This window comes from Pseudorasbora parva, chromosome 15 (genome assembly GCF_024679245.1).
Source record: "Pseudorasbora parva isolate DD20220531a chromosome 15, ASM2467924v1, whole genome shotgun sequence".
Classification (NCBI taxonomy): Eukaryota; Metazoa; Chordata; class Actinopteri; order Cypriniformes; family Gobionidae; genus Pseudorasbora; species Pseudorasbora parva.
In genome coordinates, this window is record NC_090186.1 from 23,303,429 (window position 1) to 23,321,908 (window position 18,480).

Consider the following 18,480-nt stretch of genomic DNA (forward strand, 5'->3'; position numbering starts at 1 on the left):
CGTCTCAAATCAGCGCTGATCCCAAAAGTTACTTGTGCGACTCTTTTTTTGGGTCAGGCTGTTTGTTGTGCGTTTTGTTGTGAGGTGTTCGTTCGGTGTACTGGGGGAAACGATAGGCAATCGGATGGTCGGATGAATTTCTGGCATGTCAGAGAGTTGTAGTGACTGGACCACCTATATTAATAAATTAAATTAGCTCAATAGGGAATTATGGGGATTAATATTTAAATATTTATTATTAATCATAACTGGTTATGATCAAACAATAAATCTTCAGGGTTCAAGTCATGTGACCAGATCACTGCCTGTCTCATTTCGACTGGGTCATAAAAACTGTCTTAGGTGTCAGCTCCTCCAGACTTGTTGGCTTCGGGTCCCTAATTTATATGTGGCTAAAAGCTATCCACCCTAAACATCAGAATTGACTCATCTTTGATCCTGATGAGAGAGACTCCAGACGCTACAGAGTTCTACCCTCATGTCAGTAGTGCACAGCTGAAGCAGAGCTACAAACTTATTTCCCTATTTTTCCGTCACTGCACCTGCGCAAAAGCAGTTGTAAATTTCATCTTTAATGCAGCAAGAAAGAACACGAAAAGGGAGATCTTTAAAACATTTTTATTAGGCCACAGATACATTTGTAGAGCTTTTATCAGGCATTGCTTTTACTATAAAAAACTAGCGGTTTTAACAGCAATTTGATCAGACATCTGTCACACCACCAAGACTGTATAGAAAAAGTTCACTTTATTGATAATTTAATCCAGCAAAAAGAAATATCTTTTAAATAACATTTTAAACAACCATTTTTTTTAATTATATAAAACACTTCCCTGCCTACTGGGAACAAGGAGAAGAAGACAGTCTTGCCGGAAAAGGGACGTCCACAGGAACAAACTTCCTTCTCCAGACTCATGGCAGTTAAACATAAACAAGTCCATATGGCAGTGTTTTGAGTCCACACCCACATAAAAACATTGTGTCAGCCCATATCTGGCCTACATGCTGCGTGGAATGAACTCCTGTTTGCCAGATCTGGGCCACAAGCAGGCCTTAGCAATGTCACGTCAGCCAAGAGCAAAGAAATAAAGCTTAAAGGGATAGTTTCCCCAAAAATGAAAATTTCATGTTTATCTGCTTACCGTTGCTTGTATAATGCATGTCAATGGGAAGGGGGTCTATTCTAATTAAACCCAATTGATATGCATTATACAAGCATTGGTTGGAGTTAAGAATCTTTAATTTGTGTTCTACTGAAGAAACAAACACCTACATCTTGGATGCCCTGCGGGGGGTAAGCAGATAAACATAACATTTTCATTTTTGGGTGAACTATCCCTTTAACTGGAACTTATCAGAGCCAAAAAATCTGTGTTTATTAAAGGTGCCTAGAAAGAGTTGAAAAAATATGTTAAATTATTCTCTGATATCTACACAGAGGGTATGTGGCTTATTTAAGGGCAAAAATTGTCCAGATACAGTTTTACAGGTCCATTTACAACCCTATAAATTGTCCCTAGGATGTAATGCTCTGTTTTTGCCTTATTTGGAAGGGTCATGAATATTAATGTTGAGCTCTGCTCTTATTATTTATGTTCAGTGAAGCAGCTTGTGAGTCCTGACAGAACACAGACCGACTTAATGACACTTTAAGCAGAACATCTCAAATGGAAATTGATAAAATGCAGCGTACTTGTTTATTAATGTTTTCAGATCATCTGCGCGCGAGAAAGACCTCGGTGCTTGTGGTTGCTAGATTTCAGTAATTTAAATCCCCTATCAGAGCTTTTCTGTAAAAAGAACACGTATACTATCCGGTGTTTTACCTAAACATGTCCAATCTGGCAACCATATGCACGCAAGCTCTCTCTCGCGCGCGGATGATCTGAAAACACCAAGAAACACGTAGGCTGCATTTTAGCATCTCCATTTGAGATGTTCTGCTTAAAGTGTCATTCTTGTAGACTACATTTTAGACTTGTCTTTTATCGTTAAAGATATTGCATTAACGTTAGTCACAATGTAGGCTACGCAGTGACTGTGATGTGCTCTGAGATACAAGCATGCAAAAATATCATAGGCCTACTTTAGTTCTCAAAAATATAAATATATAACTTATATTTTTACAAAATTAATAGCCTTGTCAAATGACTGTCGTTTTAACTTATATGGTGGAAAAGGTGACGTTTGTTAGAAGGATCGAGTGAACGATCTGTAAGCAGCATATCTACGGTTGTATTTTGTAATACAAAATAATATTAACCTTTGTCATTAGAAAGACTATTTAGTTTTGTATGGTACTTGGAGTTTGCTATTGTTACTGTACTATATCTTGCGTACATATAAATGATCACCAGCACTCGCGTCACGGTTGGCCTTATGAATCACTTCTTTGTCTGTAGTGTTTTTCATGCACAAGATTTACATATAAAGGAGGAGGCAATGGTGTTTGAGACTCACAGTATGTGATGTCCATGTCCTGAACTCTTATTATTTCACTATGGCAAGGTTAATTCACTTTTTCATTCTAGGGCACCTTTAAAAATTGGGTCATCGCAACCTTAATAAGCCTTACAAAGCAGAAACACCTAAGGGAAGAAGAGAAGAGAAAAAAAGAGTCGAGCAGAAACACAAGAACCACAACTGACTTCAGTCACAGCCTTACATAAAATCAACTTAAGATAAAAGAAGACATCTCTGAAGATCTCAGCAAAGGAGGATTAAACAACTCCACAAACAGCATTACCAGCTTCACTTATTACTAACCAGATTAACTTTATTTTTGTTAGATGTTTACAGAAATTCTCATTGAGATTAACAGATGTTAATAATATGTTTAATTTAAGTCCCCATAGCAGTGATTAGTGTTTCCATTAGTTAGGCTCTTAATTCTTATTTGTATATTTTGGCTGCTGTGAAAGTGTGTTTGGAAAACACTTTTGCAGTAAAAAAGTAAGCTGAATTGAAAACAAGTGATGGCTTTGTCATCATGAAATCACCTGATGGTATTTGAAACTATTAAATGTGTTGTGCAAACATCAATCAATCAACTTATTTATATAGCACTTTTACAATGGTGATTGTTTCAAAGCAGTTACACAGTGTTAAACAGAATTTAAACAGAAACAAAATTTGATTCGGCTGTACTGTCGTTCTGGAGAAAACGGTGATGTTATCAGCTTATTTGAATTTATCATATAGCGACAATGTTGGCAGATCAGTATTATAGTTTGTAAAATTAATTAAGACCTAATAAATTAATTATATTTGTATATTTATTTGAATAACTTAGATCAAAATTTAAGTGTCCCCAACTGAGCAAGCCAGGCCAAAGGCCAAACATGAGCAAACATGAGCACAAAAACTTGACAATCTATGACACATACATCAAGAATCTGCGTATGCATAATGGTAAAAATCAAAAGTGCCATACTGAAATGCATGCTGGGTACCAGCATAGTACAAAACTCGTAGCATGCATTGCATCATGAATAAATTATGCAGCTTGTCCTGTTATTTAGTTTAGTTGTGAATATTTTGCTCTTATTTTTTTTGCTGTTTTTTTTGTGTGACCTTTAGTATGTTTTTTGTACAAGGTTGATATGGTTATCTGAATATTTTGTTAATTGCCACTAAAGATTCATGTGCTGATACTTGATGTCTGTTTTTGTGCTCATGTTTGTTAAAATTTGATTGTTGTAATAATGCTGTATTTTATGCAGCAGGATATGTAATGAAAATGTATTATTATTAGCACCGATCATTATTTCATGATCATTATAAAACCATCATCACCTGATTTTAATTCAGTTTCCTTTTTTATTGCAAATGTGTTTTACAAACACACTTTCAAAGTAGACAACTAATGGAAACACTAATCATTCAGTACGTTTACATTGACACTGTCAGTTGGGGACACTTAAATTTCAACTGTATTACAGATCTGCCTGCATTGACACTATATGATTGATAATTTAAATTAGCTGGATAACATCACTGTTTTCTCCAGAATGCCTGTACAGCCTAATCAAATTATGTTGCATTATTTTCCTGTTAACACTGTGAAGCTGCTTTGAAACAACTGACATTGTAAAAATGACTAAATAAATAAAGGTGACTTGACATGGACAACAAGTCTCCAATAATAACCTGATTAAGACAATACTCTTAATTAAGAAACTACCATGTAGACAGTGATTTAATTACCTTAATCCAGCTAAAGTCATACTTGAAGTAAATGCAAATCAAATAAAGACATAGGGAGTATTCCTATTTTAGTCGCATTATCAGAGTTCATTAAAGATTTGTACACAACCTAATCTATTTTATTAGAATCTATTTTATTATTTCATTGTTAATAAGTTATATGACAAAGTGATTTGATTTCTAACTGGAGACTTGGAAAGCCATGGGAGACTGGAAAAGTTCTGGGGAACATCTGAAGTGCTGTTGATAACGTTTGAGTTATTGTGAGCACTAGTGGCCGAGCCCTAGTTAGATTATTGAGAGAAATACAGTTAAACCGAGTTTACATCAAGCCGACCCTGTCTTCTTCCTTCATTTCCTATACTGAACCTTGCTACAAAAATGTATAGCCTATTTAGGTTTTGTCTATTTTGAAAAGTGAACAGCATGAGCAAGATACATTGTAAGATGCACAAAATGTGGGGGACATGAATCAGTATCAGATTTGAGTAAGGCTGTAACGATAGGCTACATCTTTCTGTAATACATTTCTTGAATACTAATGTTAATTTCAGTAGGCCTATAGATAGTGATAACATTTGTGGCTTTAAAGCAATAGGCTTTATATATTGTATACTTTATATATTGTATAAAGTGATATTAATTCCAGAGCTGGTGCAAACATATCCACATTGATATGACCTGATCAGAGGCTTTCACTTTAAAATGTCATATTTGTTGTGTGTTTTTAAAAACCTTTATGTGTGCAGCACATATTCACTGGATATTAATCTAAACGGCGTTGGGGTATGGAGGACCAACACTGCATAAATTAAAAATAAATAAATGAGCAAATAAATAAATATACACATATGTAAATTAATAAACAGAAAAATTATAAATAAATGTGATATTATAAAAATAAATAACAGAATAAACGACTTGATAAAATAAATGATAAATTTTTAATCAAATAAAATTTTGTATTCTCTTTCCCTTATTTATTTTCCTATTATCACATTTATTTATCTATTTATGTGTTTATTAATTTACATATGTGTATATTTATTTATTTGCTCATTTATTTATTTATTTATTTATTTATTTATTTATTTACTTATTTACTTATTCATTAATTTATTTATTTTTAATTTATAAAATGTTGTTCATTAACCGTATAACGCTGCAAAGGTATTTCAAAGTTCTTTTGACTAAATCCTAAAGCAAAGTACGATCAACAACACTGTAATGAAGTTTGATCATGATAAGGAAGGAAGAAGGCAGGGTCGACTTGCTGGAGACTTTTTGTCACAGAACATAAGTCCCGCCCACTGGTGTTCACAATAAACTTAAACGTTCAAGCGCCAGAGTTAGTTCACTCTCCCGTGTGGTTCCCAAGCCTCCAGACAGTCTCTCTTCCAGAACACCTCTTCCTGGTAAATAGAAAAGCCTATTTTAGAACCATTGTTTTCATGAGAAGTGAAAACTGTAAACTGTAGCCAGTAGAAACATGAAACCTGTAACCTACTGCACTGTAGGCTACAGTTTTCGTGAGATCGAGCTGCGTGTCTAGGGAACCCTATATAAGCAAATGTGTGTATCTAACCTAAAGGCTAAACTAATTAAAATCAGTATCTTATCTGTTTCTTGTAGTTCTCTTTGTGTGTGTGTCTGACACAGAAATATAAATCAGCCTAAAGGATTAATCTTTATTTAATTGATAATTTATGCAATGCAGACTGTTTGATAACGATTCAATTTCTATATATTTCCTACTGGTTAGACAGGTAGGAAGGGCACAGGTAAATATGACATTTATTGTAGGTTTACAAATGTGAGGAAAATTCACTTGAATTAATAGTTGTTATAGTTTTCTTAATGCCTAATAAATGTTAACAAAATTTGATAGCTTTCCATTATACTCTAATGTTGAATGATGAAACAAATGTTGAAACAAAAGATTAACAATGCATTTATTTTCACAGCCCCCCCCCCCCCCATATTTACAAAGGTTACCAACAATTTTGTCCATGTCTGTATATATTAGACTTGTATGGCTCATAAATGCAATTCATTGCAACTCAATGATAATTGAGAGATTGACAAATAAATGTCTATATCAGACACACACAAAAAATACAACCCATTATAATTAGTGATGCTGTCTACACTAGATGTGGAGCGATACGACAAATTCAGTAAACTGACACCCTGTTGTATTTTTGACATGCACCTAGAGCTCTTTCAAAAAGGACAATTTTATTTGCAACATTCGCATTGCTGTGTCCAATATATAAAAGCCATATATGATAACCAATGTCCAGTGTCAACAAATTTAACAAGGCACATCTCACCATTAAACTAAAAATACAACAGTAGGTAATGAAGAGAGATCAGTCTGATGTGTACCTCAAAATATTAGCTTCTGACAGTATGAAGCTGAATAAGTTCAGATGCGCCACTCATAAGAGACTTCACAAACACAAAGAGAAGCCCATTGAAGTTGATTAGTTGTAGTACTGTATTAATGACAATTGAAGTATTAATGGTCATATCTGAGGGTATCTTTATGAAGGTGCACATACGCGTTTAGGAAAAAGTTTAGGAACCACTGTGAAACACCAGTAGATCCAGTAAAATTACACTGCAGTAATGAGAATCACTATTGAGAATAAGGTTCAATTAAGTTTTTCCTTTTTGGGGTGAAACATGATTTGGACATGCTGTAATGAGATAAACTCTTATAGGGGTTTGATAGTGAGCATCAGCTCTTTGCCCAGTGGAGGGACAATGTATTTTTCCTCTCTAAGTAAACGCAGTAACAAGTCCTTAGCATCCTCAGGCCACCGGTACAGACGAGTGCTATGCAGCCACAGCGGAACATGACTCTGCAGAAAAAGCAACTGATTTTAAACTTCATAGTTTTTATGTATGTATGTACACCGATCAAGCATAACACTATGACCAACTCCCTGTTATTGTGTTGTTCCCCTCTTTTCTGCCAAAACAGCCCTGACTCGTCGGGGCATGGACTTCACTAGACCCCTGAAGGTGTACTATGGTATCTGGCATCAACAGCAGATCCTTTAAGTACTTAAATGCTTGCCTTCTTCCCATAGTCCATCCTGATTCCTTCCTTGGACCACTTTTGATAAATACTGACCACTGCAGACTGCAGACCCTACAAGAGCTGCAGTTTTGGAGATGCTCTGATCCAGTTATCTAGCCATCACAATTTCGCCCTGGTCAAACTCACTCAAATCCTTATGCTTACCCATTTTTCCTGCTTCTAACACACCAGCTTTGAGGGCAAAATGTTCAGTTGCTGCCTAACATAACTCACCCACTAACAGGCGCTGTAATAAAGAGATAATCAGTTATTCACTTCGCCTGTCAGTGATCATGTTGTTATGCTTGATCGGTGTATGTATTTATTTGCTTTCTAAAGATGTATTGCATCTCATGCCCATATAACATACTTTTTTTGTAGACTTACTTGATTAGCTTTGGGAAACAGCACTGGTACCAATCTGAAGTTCAGACATCTCTGCAGAATGAATTCATTTTGGATCTGAAAAAAGGAAACAATCAAAATAATGCAGAGCTAACCCAGAGGGGAAGACAATTTAATAGGCACAGATAATAGTCTTTAACCTATGTCATTTGGACAAATGGAACATTTGGACATACCCATAATAAAAAGACAGCTGCTCACAAATTATTCTGAATATACACATAACCAATATATTTATTTAGAAAGCAGACACTTGAGAATTTACAGCTGAATACTCAGAATTACTCAGACAGTTATTAATATAGGCTAAAACATAAACATAAAAAAGGAAATATTTAAAATATTTTTCTTCATGTATAAAAATATTAGCTGTGTCCCAAAGTGAAGTGCACGCACTTCGAAGGCCGCATTTGAAGTGCGATTACGTCATAGCGGCACTACAAAGGCTGTCCCAATGTGAAGGCTGCACCCTCTGAAGGCCGCATTTGAAGTGTGATTACGTCACAGCGGCACTACGAAGGCTGTCCCAAAGTGAGAGCTGCACCTTTGAAGGCCACATTTGAAGTGCGATTGCGTCACAGCGGTGCGACGAAGGCTGCCGCAATTCATGAGCGACTTCAAAATGCGCCCTTCGGTTCTCAGGCAAAGGAAGGGTAAAGCATGAATACTCAGAATTACTCAGACAGTTATTAATATAGGCTAAAACATAAACATAAAAATGTAAATATTTAAAATATTTTTCTTCATGTATAAAAATATTAGCTGTGTCCCAAAGTGAAGTGCACGCACTTCGAAGGCCGCATTTGAAGTGCGATTATGTCATAGCGGCACTACGAAGGCTGTCCCAATGTGAAGGCTGCACCCTCTGAAGGCCGCATTTGAAGTGTGATTACGTCACAGCGGCACTACGAAGGCTGCCCCAAAGTGAGAGCTGCACCTTTGAAGGCCACATTTGAAGTGCGATTGCGTCACAGCGGTGCGACGAAGGCTGCCGCAATTCATGAGCGACTTCAAAATGCGCCCTTCGGTTCTCAGGCAAAGGAAGGGTAAAGCAGATGGAACCTTCCCACAACTTCGCAGCCTTCCCTATCCCAGAATTCTTAGCACACTGGTGACTACAGGATTTGACTGGTCCGCATTCCCGCGGCACTCGATCAGATTTCCCAGTTAAAGATGGTATAGCGGTCGGTAACTCAAGTGTAGCCTATTGAACACAACAGCGCAAGCGCTTGAAGTAAATAAAACGTTTAGTGCATTCGCACAGTTCCCAGTTCCCTGCCCTGAGCAACCAAGATTAACTTTAATTTCCCAATTTTTAAATGCTATTTATTTCGCAACCATTATCTCAAGAAGATGAATCAGTCCATTATCACCCTTTTCGCTGTTTCTTTCACCTCTTTTTTTCCATACACTTTCTTTAAATAGCCTTCAAAATTAAATCTACGCGGGGCTGTATTTTCGTCCTGCTCCCGCTATTTCACACCGCACCATTTCGCTCGCGCGTAAAATTCACTCCGTGTAATAAATTATTTTATTCCCGACCCGACTGATCCAGCTAAATTTAGATTTTGTTTCCAGAATCTATCTTTTAAATGTCCCTTACAGAAAGAGAGACATTGGGGATAGGAATTGTCCGTGCAATCATTTTTTTTTTTTTTACAGCATAGTAGCCTAGCCTAGGCTATAGCCTGTCAACACCGTAGCTAAAACAAATATCACAGAAAAATAGGCTAAATCAAATGTGACATCTGTCACTCAGAATTATAAGAAAAAATGTAAATAAACGAAAACTGCGGACTTAATAAAGTTTTTTATATGAATGAATGAATAAATGTTCACTGACGACGGTCAAAGTTCGATCCTCCTAAGGCTGAATGCGTGGCCGACACAGAACAATTTAAATGGCTAGGCTATATTATTAGTTTATTATTATTTTTTATGCAAGTTATTTGTAAATTAAACAAAGAAACTACTGTCTATTGTTCATTTTCGTTCACTTCAAATGTAGGCTAAATTAAAGAGAAGTGGTTGTTCTGTAGCTTAGCCTACATTGTTTATTTTTGTAATGCACGTTATAATTTGTAGCTACATTAAACACATTTATATATGTTTATACATAGTATTTTCTTGTCATGTAATTTAAAATGTGTAAATGAAAATAAATTGGTCTATACATTAGCCTACCCTTTTTAAAACTATAGCCTATTTATAGACCAATAATATAACTTAAGTTTAACATCAGAAACAACAGAAATTTTACTTATCAGCCAAACCAGAAGAAAACACTTTTCTACACTTTCATTGCGCTGAGCGGAAGAAGCTGGAGCTGGACCGGGATGGGGAAAAATGCACAATAGAGACTCTGGCGGGACATCATCTTCTGGGATGAGTGCATATTTCCACTGTCTGCAGCTTTGCGAGGCTGAATCGGTCGACGGCTGGCATGTCATAAAACGTTGACAATGCATCTATGATGATGAGTTGAATAAAAATAAGTAGGCCAACTTAAAACAAAACATGGACGTATATATAGGCCTAGACTAAATGTTTAAAATATATTGTAACAGTTACATTTAACATAAGAAATAAACTGTTAACTAATATTGGCAATTTGACAATATTTAAGCGGCTAGATTTACATGCTATGGTCCGGTCTCCCATCGTCGCAGGCTTTGAAGCATGTCAAAACCCAATAAAAAGCTCAAAAAAATCATAAAAAGCTCAAAAAAATAATAAAAAGCTAAAAAAAACAAAACAAAAAAAACTATATATATATAGTTAAAACTATAAGTATTATTATTATTATTATTATTATTATATATGCTCCATTTCTCTTATTAAAATCTTCTCACGAACGTCCGCTGTCAGTTGTCACAACCTGCTAGGCCATTGGTTCATTGTTGCCAAGTCTGGAATGGGGTTGCATTGAGGCTACTGTTGCTTTGGGGTGTTTGTAGCCTATAGTCCACAGGTTAAGTTGTCTTTACTTACGCAATATTTCTACCGCCCACGCCCCGCATTTTGGGATATTTTGGCCCATTCTGGCCGTGATTCCGATACTTTTGAATAACAATTGGAGGGGTTTTGTTATTCAGACCTGGCAACCCTGTTCCTCGGTTCGCCCTTCGTGCAGCTTCATGCACTTCGTGCACTTTGAAGGCGTGGCCTGGCCTGGCCTTTGAAGTGCATGGCCTTCGAAGTGCGCACCCTTCACTTTGGGACACAGCTATTATGTGAATGTAGTATAACGACTTATAACTACAACTAAAGTGAAGCCACAAGTGTGGTCATGCTTTATTTCAAATCTGAGGCTTTGTCCAAAACGTCTCGGGTTACTATTGTAACCCTTGTTCCCTGAGAGGGAACGAGACACTGCGTCATCGAGTGACGACACTCTGGGAACGCACCCAGTGTGACGGCTCTGAAGTATGAATGAAATCAGCCACCAATCCGATTGGTGCAACGTCATGACGTAGTAGGCGACGCCGTACGCGGAAGCTATAAGAAGGCACCGCCCCAAACAACAGACTGCCTTTGCGATGAAGCGAGCGCTCTACGTGTAGGTGTGGCGACGAGACGCAGTGTCTCGTTCCCTCTCAGGGAACAAGGGTTACAATAGTAACCCGAGACGTTCCCTTTATCGAGGGAACTCAACACTGCGTCGTCGAGTGACGACACTCTGGGAACGTTAATACCCACTATGCCACACCGAAACACACACATCCTGGTGTGAAGCTGGGAACCAGGCACACTCAGGACGCAAGCACTCTAGCACCCGGCGTAGCCGGGAGGTCCAGCTTATAAAATCTTATAAAGGTATGTGGATTAGCCCAACCCGCCGCCTCACAAATCTCAATAAGTGAGGCTCCTGAAAGGAGGGCCACCGAGGAGGCCAAGCCCCTCGTAAAGTGAGCCCTCACGGCCATGGGTGAAGGCATATTGCGCACCCGATAAGCCGTGGCTATAGCCTGCACGATCCAGTTACTGATAGTCTGTCTCGCCGCAGGCAACCCTTTCTTAGGGAGGCCAAAGCACACCAAAAGCTGGTCCGACTTCCTCCAAAGAGCTGACCTGTCCAGATAGACCCTCAATGCCCTAACAGGGCAGAGCAGGTGCAGCCTAGCTTCCTCTGCCGTTGCGTGAGGCGGAGGATGAAAAGCCTGAAGAAATACTGACCCCATCCCCGTAGATGGGACCTTGGGCACGTAGCCCGGTCTGGGGTGCAAGATAGCTTTCACCTGGGGCAAACTCCAAGCAGGTTGGCGTGACCGCCAAGGCCTGGAGTTCCCCCACTCTCCTCAGAGAAGTGACAGCGAGGAGAAAAGCTACCTTCAGGGTCAGATTTCTCGCCTCAGCCGACTCCAATGTTCGAAGGGGGCCTCGGCAAGCCCTTCGAGAACCACTGCCAGGTCCCAAGCTGGGACTCTGGGATGAGCCGCAGGCCTCAGTCTCCTAGCCCCACGGAGAAACTGTACAACCAAGTGGTGTCTGCCCAGTGGGCCCCCTTCCAAAGGCGAGTGGAAAGCCCCTGTGGCAGCCACATACACCTTTAGAGTGGATGGGGTCAAACCGGCGGAGAAACGGTCTTGAAGGAACTCCAGCACTGAGGCGACTGCGCAGTCAACTGGGTTCACCTCCCTTTCTCTACAACAGCTAGTGAAGACATTCCACTTCAGCCTAGAGCTGAGAATGGTCTCTACAACCTCTTGTGGCAGACCCTCCTCTAGGTACTGTGCCCCCTCAAGGGCCAGACCCAGAGGTCCCACAACTCTGGCCTGGGGTGGAATATCATTCCCCCTGCCTGAGACAGCAGATCCCTCCTCAGAGGGACCTGCCATGGGGTTCCGTCTAGAAGTGCCACAATGTCGGAGAACCAAGCTCGGGACGGCCACCGGGGTGCCACTAATAGGAGGCTGATGCCCTCCCGGCGGACTCGCTCTAGAACTCCCGGGAGCAGAACGATCGGGGGAAATGTGTACAGACGCTGCCTCGGCCACGTCTGTGTCATGGCATCCAGCCCCAACGGGGCCGGAGGCCTGAGGCCGAACCACAGCGGGCAGTGGGTCGTTTCTAGGGATGCAAACAGATCCACTTCCACCGGGCTGAACCTCTCGCACATGGCCTCCACCACCTCTGGGTGGAGCCGCCACTCCCCGGGCCTCAGCCCCTGCCTCGACAGGACGTCCGCTCCCTGGTTCTGGTCCCCTGGGACATACATCGCTTTGAGAGACGACAGTTTCCCCTGGGACCACAGGAGGATCTGATGCGCCAACCTGCATAGTGGGCGCGACCTCAAACCCCCCTGGTGATTCAGATACGATACCACTGACGTGTTGTCGGATCGTATCAGGACATGGTGGCCGTGAAGGTCCGGGAGAAAGCTCCTCAAAGCTTTGTAAACCGCCAACATTTCCAAGCAATTTATGTGCCAGGAGGAATGTTGGGGTCCCCACAGACCCCTCATGAACCGGCCTTCCATGACCGCGCCCCAGCCCGTGAGGGAGGCGTCTGTTGAAAGGATCTTCCTGCAACATAACGCTCCTAACACAGGCCCTTGGAACAGGAACCTCGGATTTCTCCATATGACGAGGAAACGAAGGCATCTGCGCGTTACCCTGATCATACGGAAAGGTTTTCCCCTCGAGGAGAACCCCTTGGTCCCTAGCCACCACTGGAGGGGCCTCATGTATAGCAGGCCGAACGGAATCACGTTGGACGCTGCTGCCATGAGTCCCAGCAGTCTCTGAAACTGCTTCACAGTGCGGCTGTGGCCTAGCTTCATTCCTGAGACCTCCGCCAGTATGGACCCCACCCGTGCGGGAGACATGCTCGCTCGCATCGAGGTTGAGTCCCATACTACACAGAGGAACGTGGTCCTCTGGGCGGGTGTTAACACGCTCTTGGCCGTGTTTAGTCTCAGCCCCAAGCACCCGAGATGGGCTAAAATGACATCTCGATGCCGAATCGCCATCTCGCGCGACTGTGCCAAAATGAGCCAGTCATCGATATAATTCAGTACACGGATGCCCTGAAGCCTCATCGGGGCCAGAGCCGCATCCATGCACTTTGTGAAGGTGCGAGGGGAAAGAGCTAGACCGAAAGGAAGTACCCGATATTGGTACGCTTTGCCCCCGAAAGCGAACCTCAGGAACTTCCTGTGGGCAGGAAGGATGGAGACATGAAAGTATGCGTCCTTTAGATCTATCGTGACGAACCAGTCCTCGAACTGGATCAGGCCCACGATCATTTGAATTGTGAGCATCTTGAACCTGAATCTCCTCAGAGACCGATTCAAGTGCCTCAGATCTAATATTGGACGTAAGCCTCCACCCTTTTTGGGAACAATGAAATAGCGGCTGTAAAAGCCTGACTCCCTGTCTGGCGGAGGGACCTTCTCTATCGCCTCCTTGACCAGCAGAGACTGCACTTCTTGTTCCATAACCTGCCTCTGGGCCGGGGGGACCACGGTCCAGACCACACCGCTGAACTTCGGTGGTGGAGCTCTGAACTGTAATCTGTACCCCCTTCCCACTGTACTCAGGACCCAAGCAGAAATATTCGGGAGGCATGACCATGCGGAGATATATGCTACTAGGGGAACCAGCCTCTTGAGGCTGGTCTCTGGTACCCACCGAACCTCCTGCCCGACCCCCTGAAGCGGCCACCCGGCAGAGCTTAGTCGGGGAGGATTTTCGGTGTGCGCACGCATTCGCTGCCCCGGCGCAAGTTGAATTCGAGGCGGCTGGGACGGCGCACATACACGGGAAATCGACGAGGCCCGAAGCGTTGTTAACGGCGGGAACGCAGCATCGATTTCCCCAGAGCTGCGGGTTCGGAACGACCTCGGTCGTCCGCCCCCGGGAGGGCCAGCTCTGAGCGGTCCTGCCGCAGCCAGGACCGCTTGCCAGAAGCCTTCTTCGCCTGAAGGACTTCCCTCAAGTCGCCCTTCGGCTTAGAAGACTTCTGGCGAGAACGTCGCCTCCTTTGCCAGGCTCCCTCGGGAGGGGCGCGGGAAGCGACGCTCTCCTTCTGTGCCTGCCTATGGGCGCTGGCGGAGGGCCAGGACTGGCCACCAGAGACCTCCCTTCTGGCTACAGGAGGCCCCTGGCGGCGAGGGAGGTACTGCCGGAAAGCCGCCGACTGCTTCCTCACCTCCTGGAATCTCTCGACGACGCTGTTGACTGCGTCGCCGAAGAGACCCACAGGAGCTATCGGGGAATCCAGAAGAAAGGATTTCTCCTTCTCCTTCATCCCCGATAGGTTCAACCAGAGGTGTCTCTCTACGCACACCATGCCAGCCATAGAGCGGCCGATAGCACGGGCCGTCTCTTTGGTGACGCGGAGAGACAAGTCGGTAGCTTTCCGCAGCTCTGTAATATCGTCCGGTGACGGACCTTCTCCCTCATCGAGCTCCTTGAGGAGCTCAGCTTGGTAGGCCTGCAGTACCGCCATGGTGTGCAGACAACTACCAGCTCTCCCGGCCACTCGGTAAGCCCTGCCCACCAGGGACGACGTGTCCCTGCATGGCTTGGTGGGTAGGACAGGGGCTTTCAGGGACGCTGCTGCCTCGGGAGACAGATAGCTCGCTAATGCCTCCTCGACGCGAGGCAGCGTCCCATAGCCAGCCTCAGCGGCGCCCACAACACACCCGAAGTCGAGAACTGGGGGTGTCGATAGGCGCGACGAGTACGGTTTTCCCCAGGATTTGCACAACGAGTTAGCAAATTAGAAAAACAGAGTTAGAAAAGAGTTAGAAAAACGGCAAGCCCCTGCGTGGCGGCTGAACACGCTTTTTGAAGAAGCGTCCATCCAACCTGCTCACAGGCTGGACTTCGACCTCTTCCTGTGGCCAGTCGATGTTGGGTTTGGCCACATAGTACGTGTCAGCACATCCACAAGCTCTTCTTGAGCGGGAGAGTGAAGAGGTGAATTCACCTGCACTCCGCCCGCCTCCAGGCTGAACTGATCTGACCCCTCGGAATCAGACAGCATCAGCACTGGGTTATCGACCTCGTGGGAAGAAGCCGCAGCACGGGCTTCCTCACGAGGCGGAAGAGCGTCTGAATCATCAGACGAGGATTGGGAAGATGCCTCAGCATGCCCGCCTCCCGTCGCGAGATCCAGTTGTGAGCCCCAGGATCTACGCCGCCGCGCTGCCTCGACAGACGCGGGACCAGATCCACGGGGCTCGCGAGCCTGGCCGCTCTCAGTGAACACGGCCAGCTGTGAGCGCAGCACCCGGAGCGGCAGCCTCTCACACTCGCTGCAGGCGGCACCCTCAAGCGCCGCCTGAGCGTGCTGCGCCCAAGACACTGCACACACAGCTGGTGTGTGTCCGAGCCCGTAATGTAGCGCGGGCACGGATGAACACACCTTCTGAACTGCTCGCTTGCCATGCTTATAATAAGGACTGGTGACAGACAACAGTAAATAGACAAACAATATTCACACAGAGCGCCTCGCTGAAGAGCAAAGACTGTCTGTTGTTTGGGGCGGCGCCTTCTTATAGCTTCCGCGTACGCCGTCGCCTACTACGTCATGACGTTGCAACCAATCGGATTGGTGGCTGATTTCATTCATACTTCAGAGCTGTCACGCTGGGGGCGTTCCCAGAGTGTCGTCACTCAATGACGCAGTGTTGAGTTCCCTCGATAAAGGGAACTATGATTTTTATGAAACATTTTCTAAGACCATTGTGGCATCATAAGAGCGCGTGTTGTAGAAGGCAGATACATTGCTCTAAGATGGCTGGAGCAAGAGGGCCTCTTGTAAGAACTACCCTTTCCAGGTTACCCCATGTTAGCTGTGTCCCAAAGTGAAGGGTGTGCACTTCGAAGGCCATGCACTTCGAAGGCCAGGCCAGGCCACAAAGTGCACAAAGCGGCACGAAGGGCGAACCGAGGGACAGGGTTGCCATGTCTGAATAATAAAACCCCTCCAATTGTTATTCAAAAGTATCGAAATCACGGCCAGAATGGGCCAAAATATCCCAAAATGTGGGGCGCGGGCGGAAGAAATATTGCTTAAGTAAAGACAACTTAACCTGTGGACTATAGGTTACAAACACCCCAAAGCAACAGTAGCCTAAATGTAACCTCATTACAGACTTGGCAACAATGAACCAAGCGTCGTTAATGGGTTAGGAGGTTGTGACTGACAGTGGACGTTCGTGAGGAGATTTTAAAAAGAGTAATGGAGCATATATAATAAGTATAAAAAATACTTATTATTTATATATATATATATAAATATATATATAATTGAATCGCGTACCCCTTTTCTACAATCTGCAGGACCCAATGAGATATATTCGATAGACGTTTCCACTCGTCTAGAAAATCTACTAAGGGAACCAGCCTCTCGAGGCTGGCTTCTGGTGTACTTTGAGCAACAAGTGCGGTGCCCTGAAGCGGCGAACCGGCAAATTATAATATATAATTATATAAGACCGGACCATAAGCATGTAAATCTGTAGCCGGTTAAATATTGTCAAATTGCAAATATTAGATAACAGTTTATTTCTTATGTTAAATGTAACTGTTACAATGTATTTTAAACATTTAGCCTATATATACATCCACTTTTTTTTTTTAGTAGGCCTACTCATTTTTATTCAACTCATCATCTCAGATGCATCTACTTTTTATGACATGATACCAGCCGTCGACCGATTCAGCCCCGCAAAGCTGTAGGCTAATGTGTAGACCAATTTATTTTCATTTACACATTTTAAATTACATGACAAGAAAATATAAGTATAAACATATATAACTGTGTTTAATGTAGCTACAAATTATCACGTGCATTACAAAAATAAACAATGTGGCTATAGAACAACCACTTCTCTTTAATTTAGCCTACGTTTACTTTGAACTTAACAAAAATGAATAATAGACAGTAGTTTCTTTGTTTAATTTACAAATAACTTGCATAAAAAATAATAATAAACTAATAATATAGCCTAGCCATTTAAATTGTTCTGTCGGCCACACATTCAGCCTTTGGAGGATCGATCTTTAGGTGACCGTCATCAGTGAACATTCATTCATTCATTCAATCATATAAAAAACTTTATTTTAGCATCTAAGTCAGCAGTTTTCGTCATTTGCATTTTTTCTTATAATTCTGAGTGACAGATGTCACATTTGATTTAGCCTATTTTTCTGTGATATTTGTTTTAGCTACGGTGTTGACAGCCTGGCTATAAGAAAAATAAATGATTGCACGGACAATTCCTATCCCTAGTGTCTCTCTTTCTGTAAGGGAAATTTAAAAGATAGATTCTGGAAACAAAATCTAAATTTAGCTGGATCAGTCGGGTCGGGAATAAAATAATTTATAGCGGAGTGTTGCTTCTTCCTGGGTTCTGGCTCAAGGCGCCTCGCTGACAGACATATGTAGAGCTGCGGGCTGGGCGACACCTAACACGTTCGCTAGATTCTATAGCCTACGTGTAGAGCCGGTATCTTCCCGCATCCTCGGCCCCAGTGGCCAGGAGCGTTAAGTGCCCGTTCTTAGTGTCGGCTTGCGAAACGCCACTCCCGCCCTCTGGGCCGGATACGTGCGTCTATTGTCTCCAGTTGTGTTCCCCGGGAAACCGGCTAACCCTGTCGAGCTCCTCCGTCACCCCTTCGGTGTCAGACGTTGCGGACCATCTGACGCCAGGCCTGCACCCGTATGCTTGTGAAACGTGGCTGTAGGCTGGGTTCCATATGTAGCGGTTCCCTCACGGCAACCCCATATGTGTATTCTTCCACGGTACCAGCTACCGTGTCTTTCCC

General features: G+C 43.1%; 1 protein-coding gene across 3 annotated transcripts in view; it reads right to left on the bottom strand.

Annotated features, from left to right (window-relative positions):
• Positions 1-6,188: 6,188 nt before the first annotated feature.
• traf3ip2a (TRAF3 interacting protein 2a) overlaps positions 6,189-18,480 on the bottom strand; it is a 181,759-nt gene continuing 169,467 nt past the window's right edge. For all 3 annotated transcript variants that reach the window (XM_067417395.1, XM_067417397.1, XM_067417394.1), the window contains 2 exons: positions 7,682-7,756; positions 6,189-7,073 (listed from right to left, as the gene is read on the bottom strand). In XM_067417395.1, the coding sequence (XP_067273496.1) occupies positions 6,927-7,073; positions 7,682-7,756 (222 nt within the window). In that variant the 3' untranslated portion in view covers positions 6,189-6,926. The remainder of the gene's footprint in view (positions 7,074-7,681; positions 7,757-18,480) is intronic.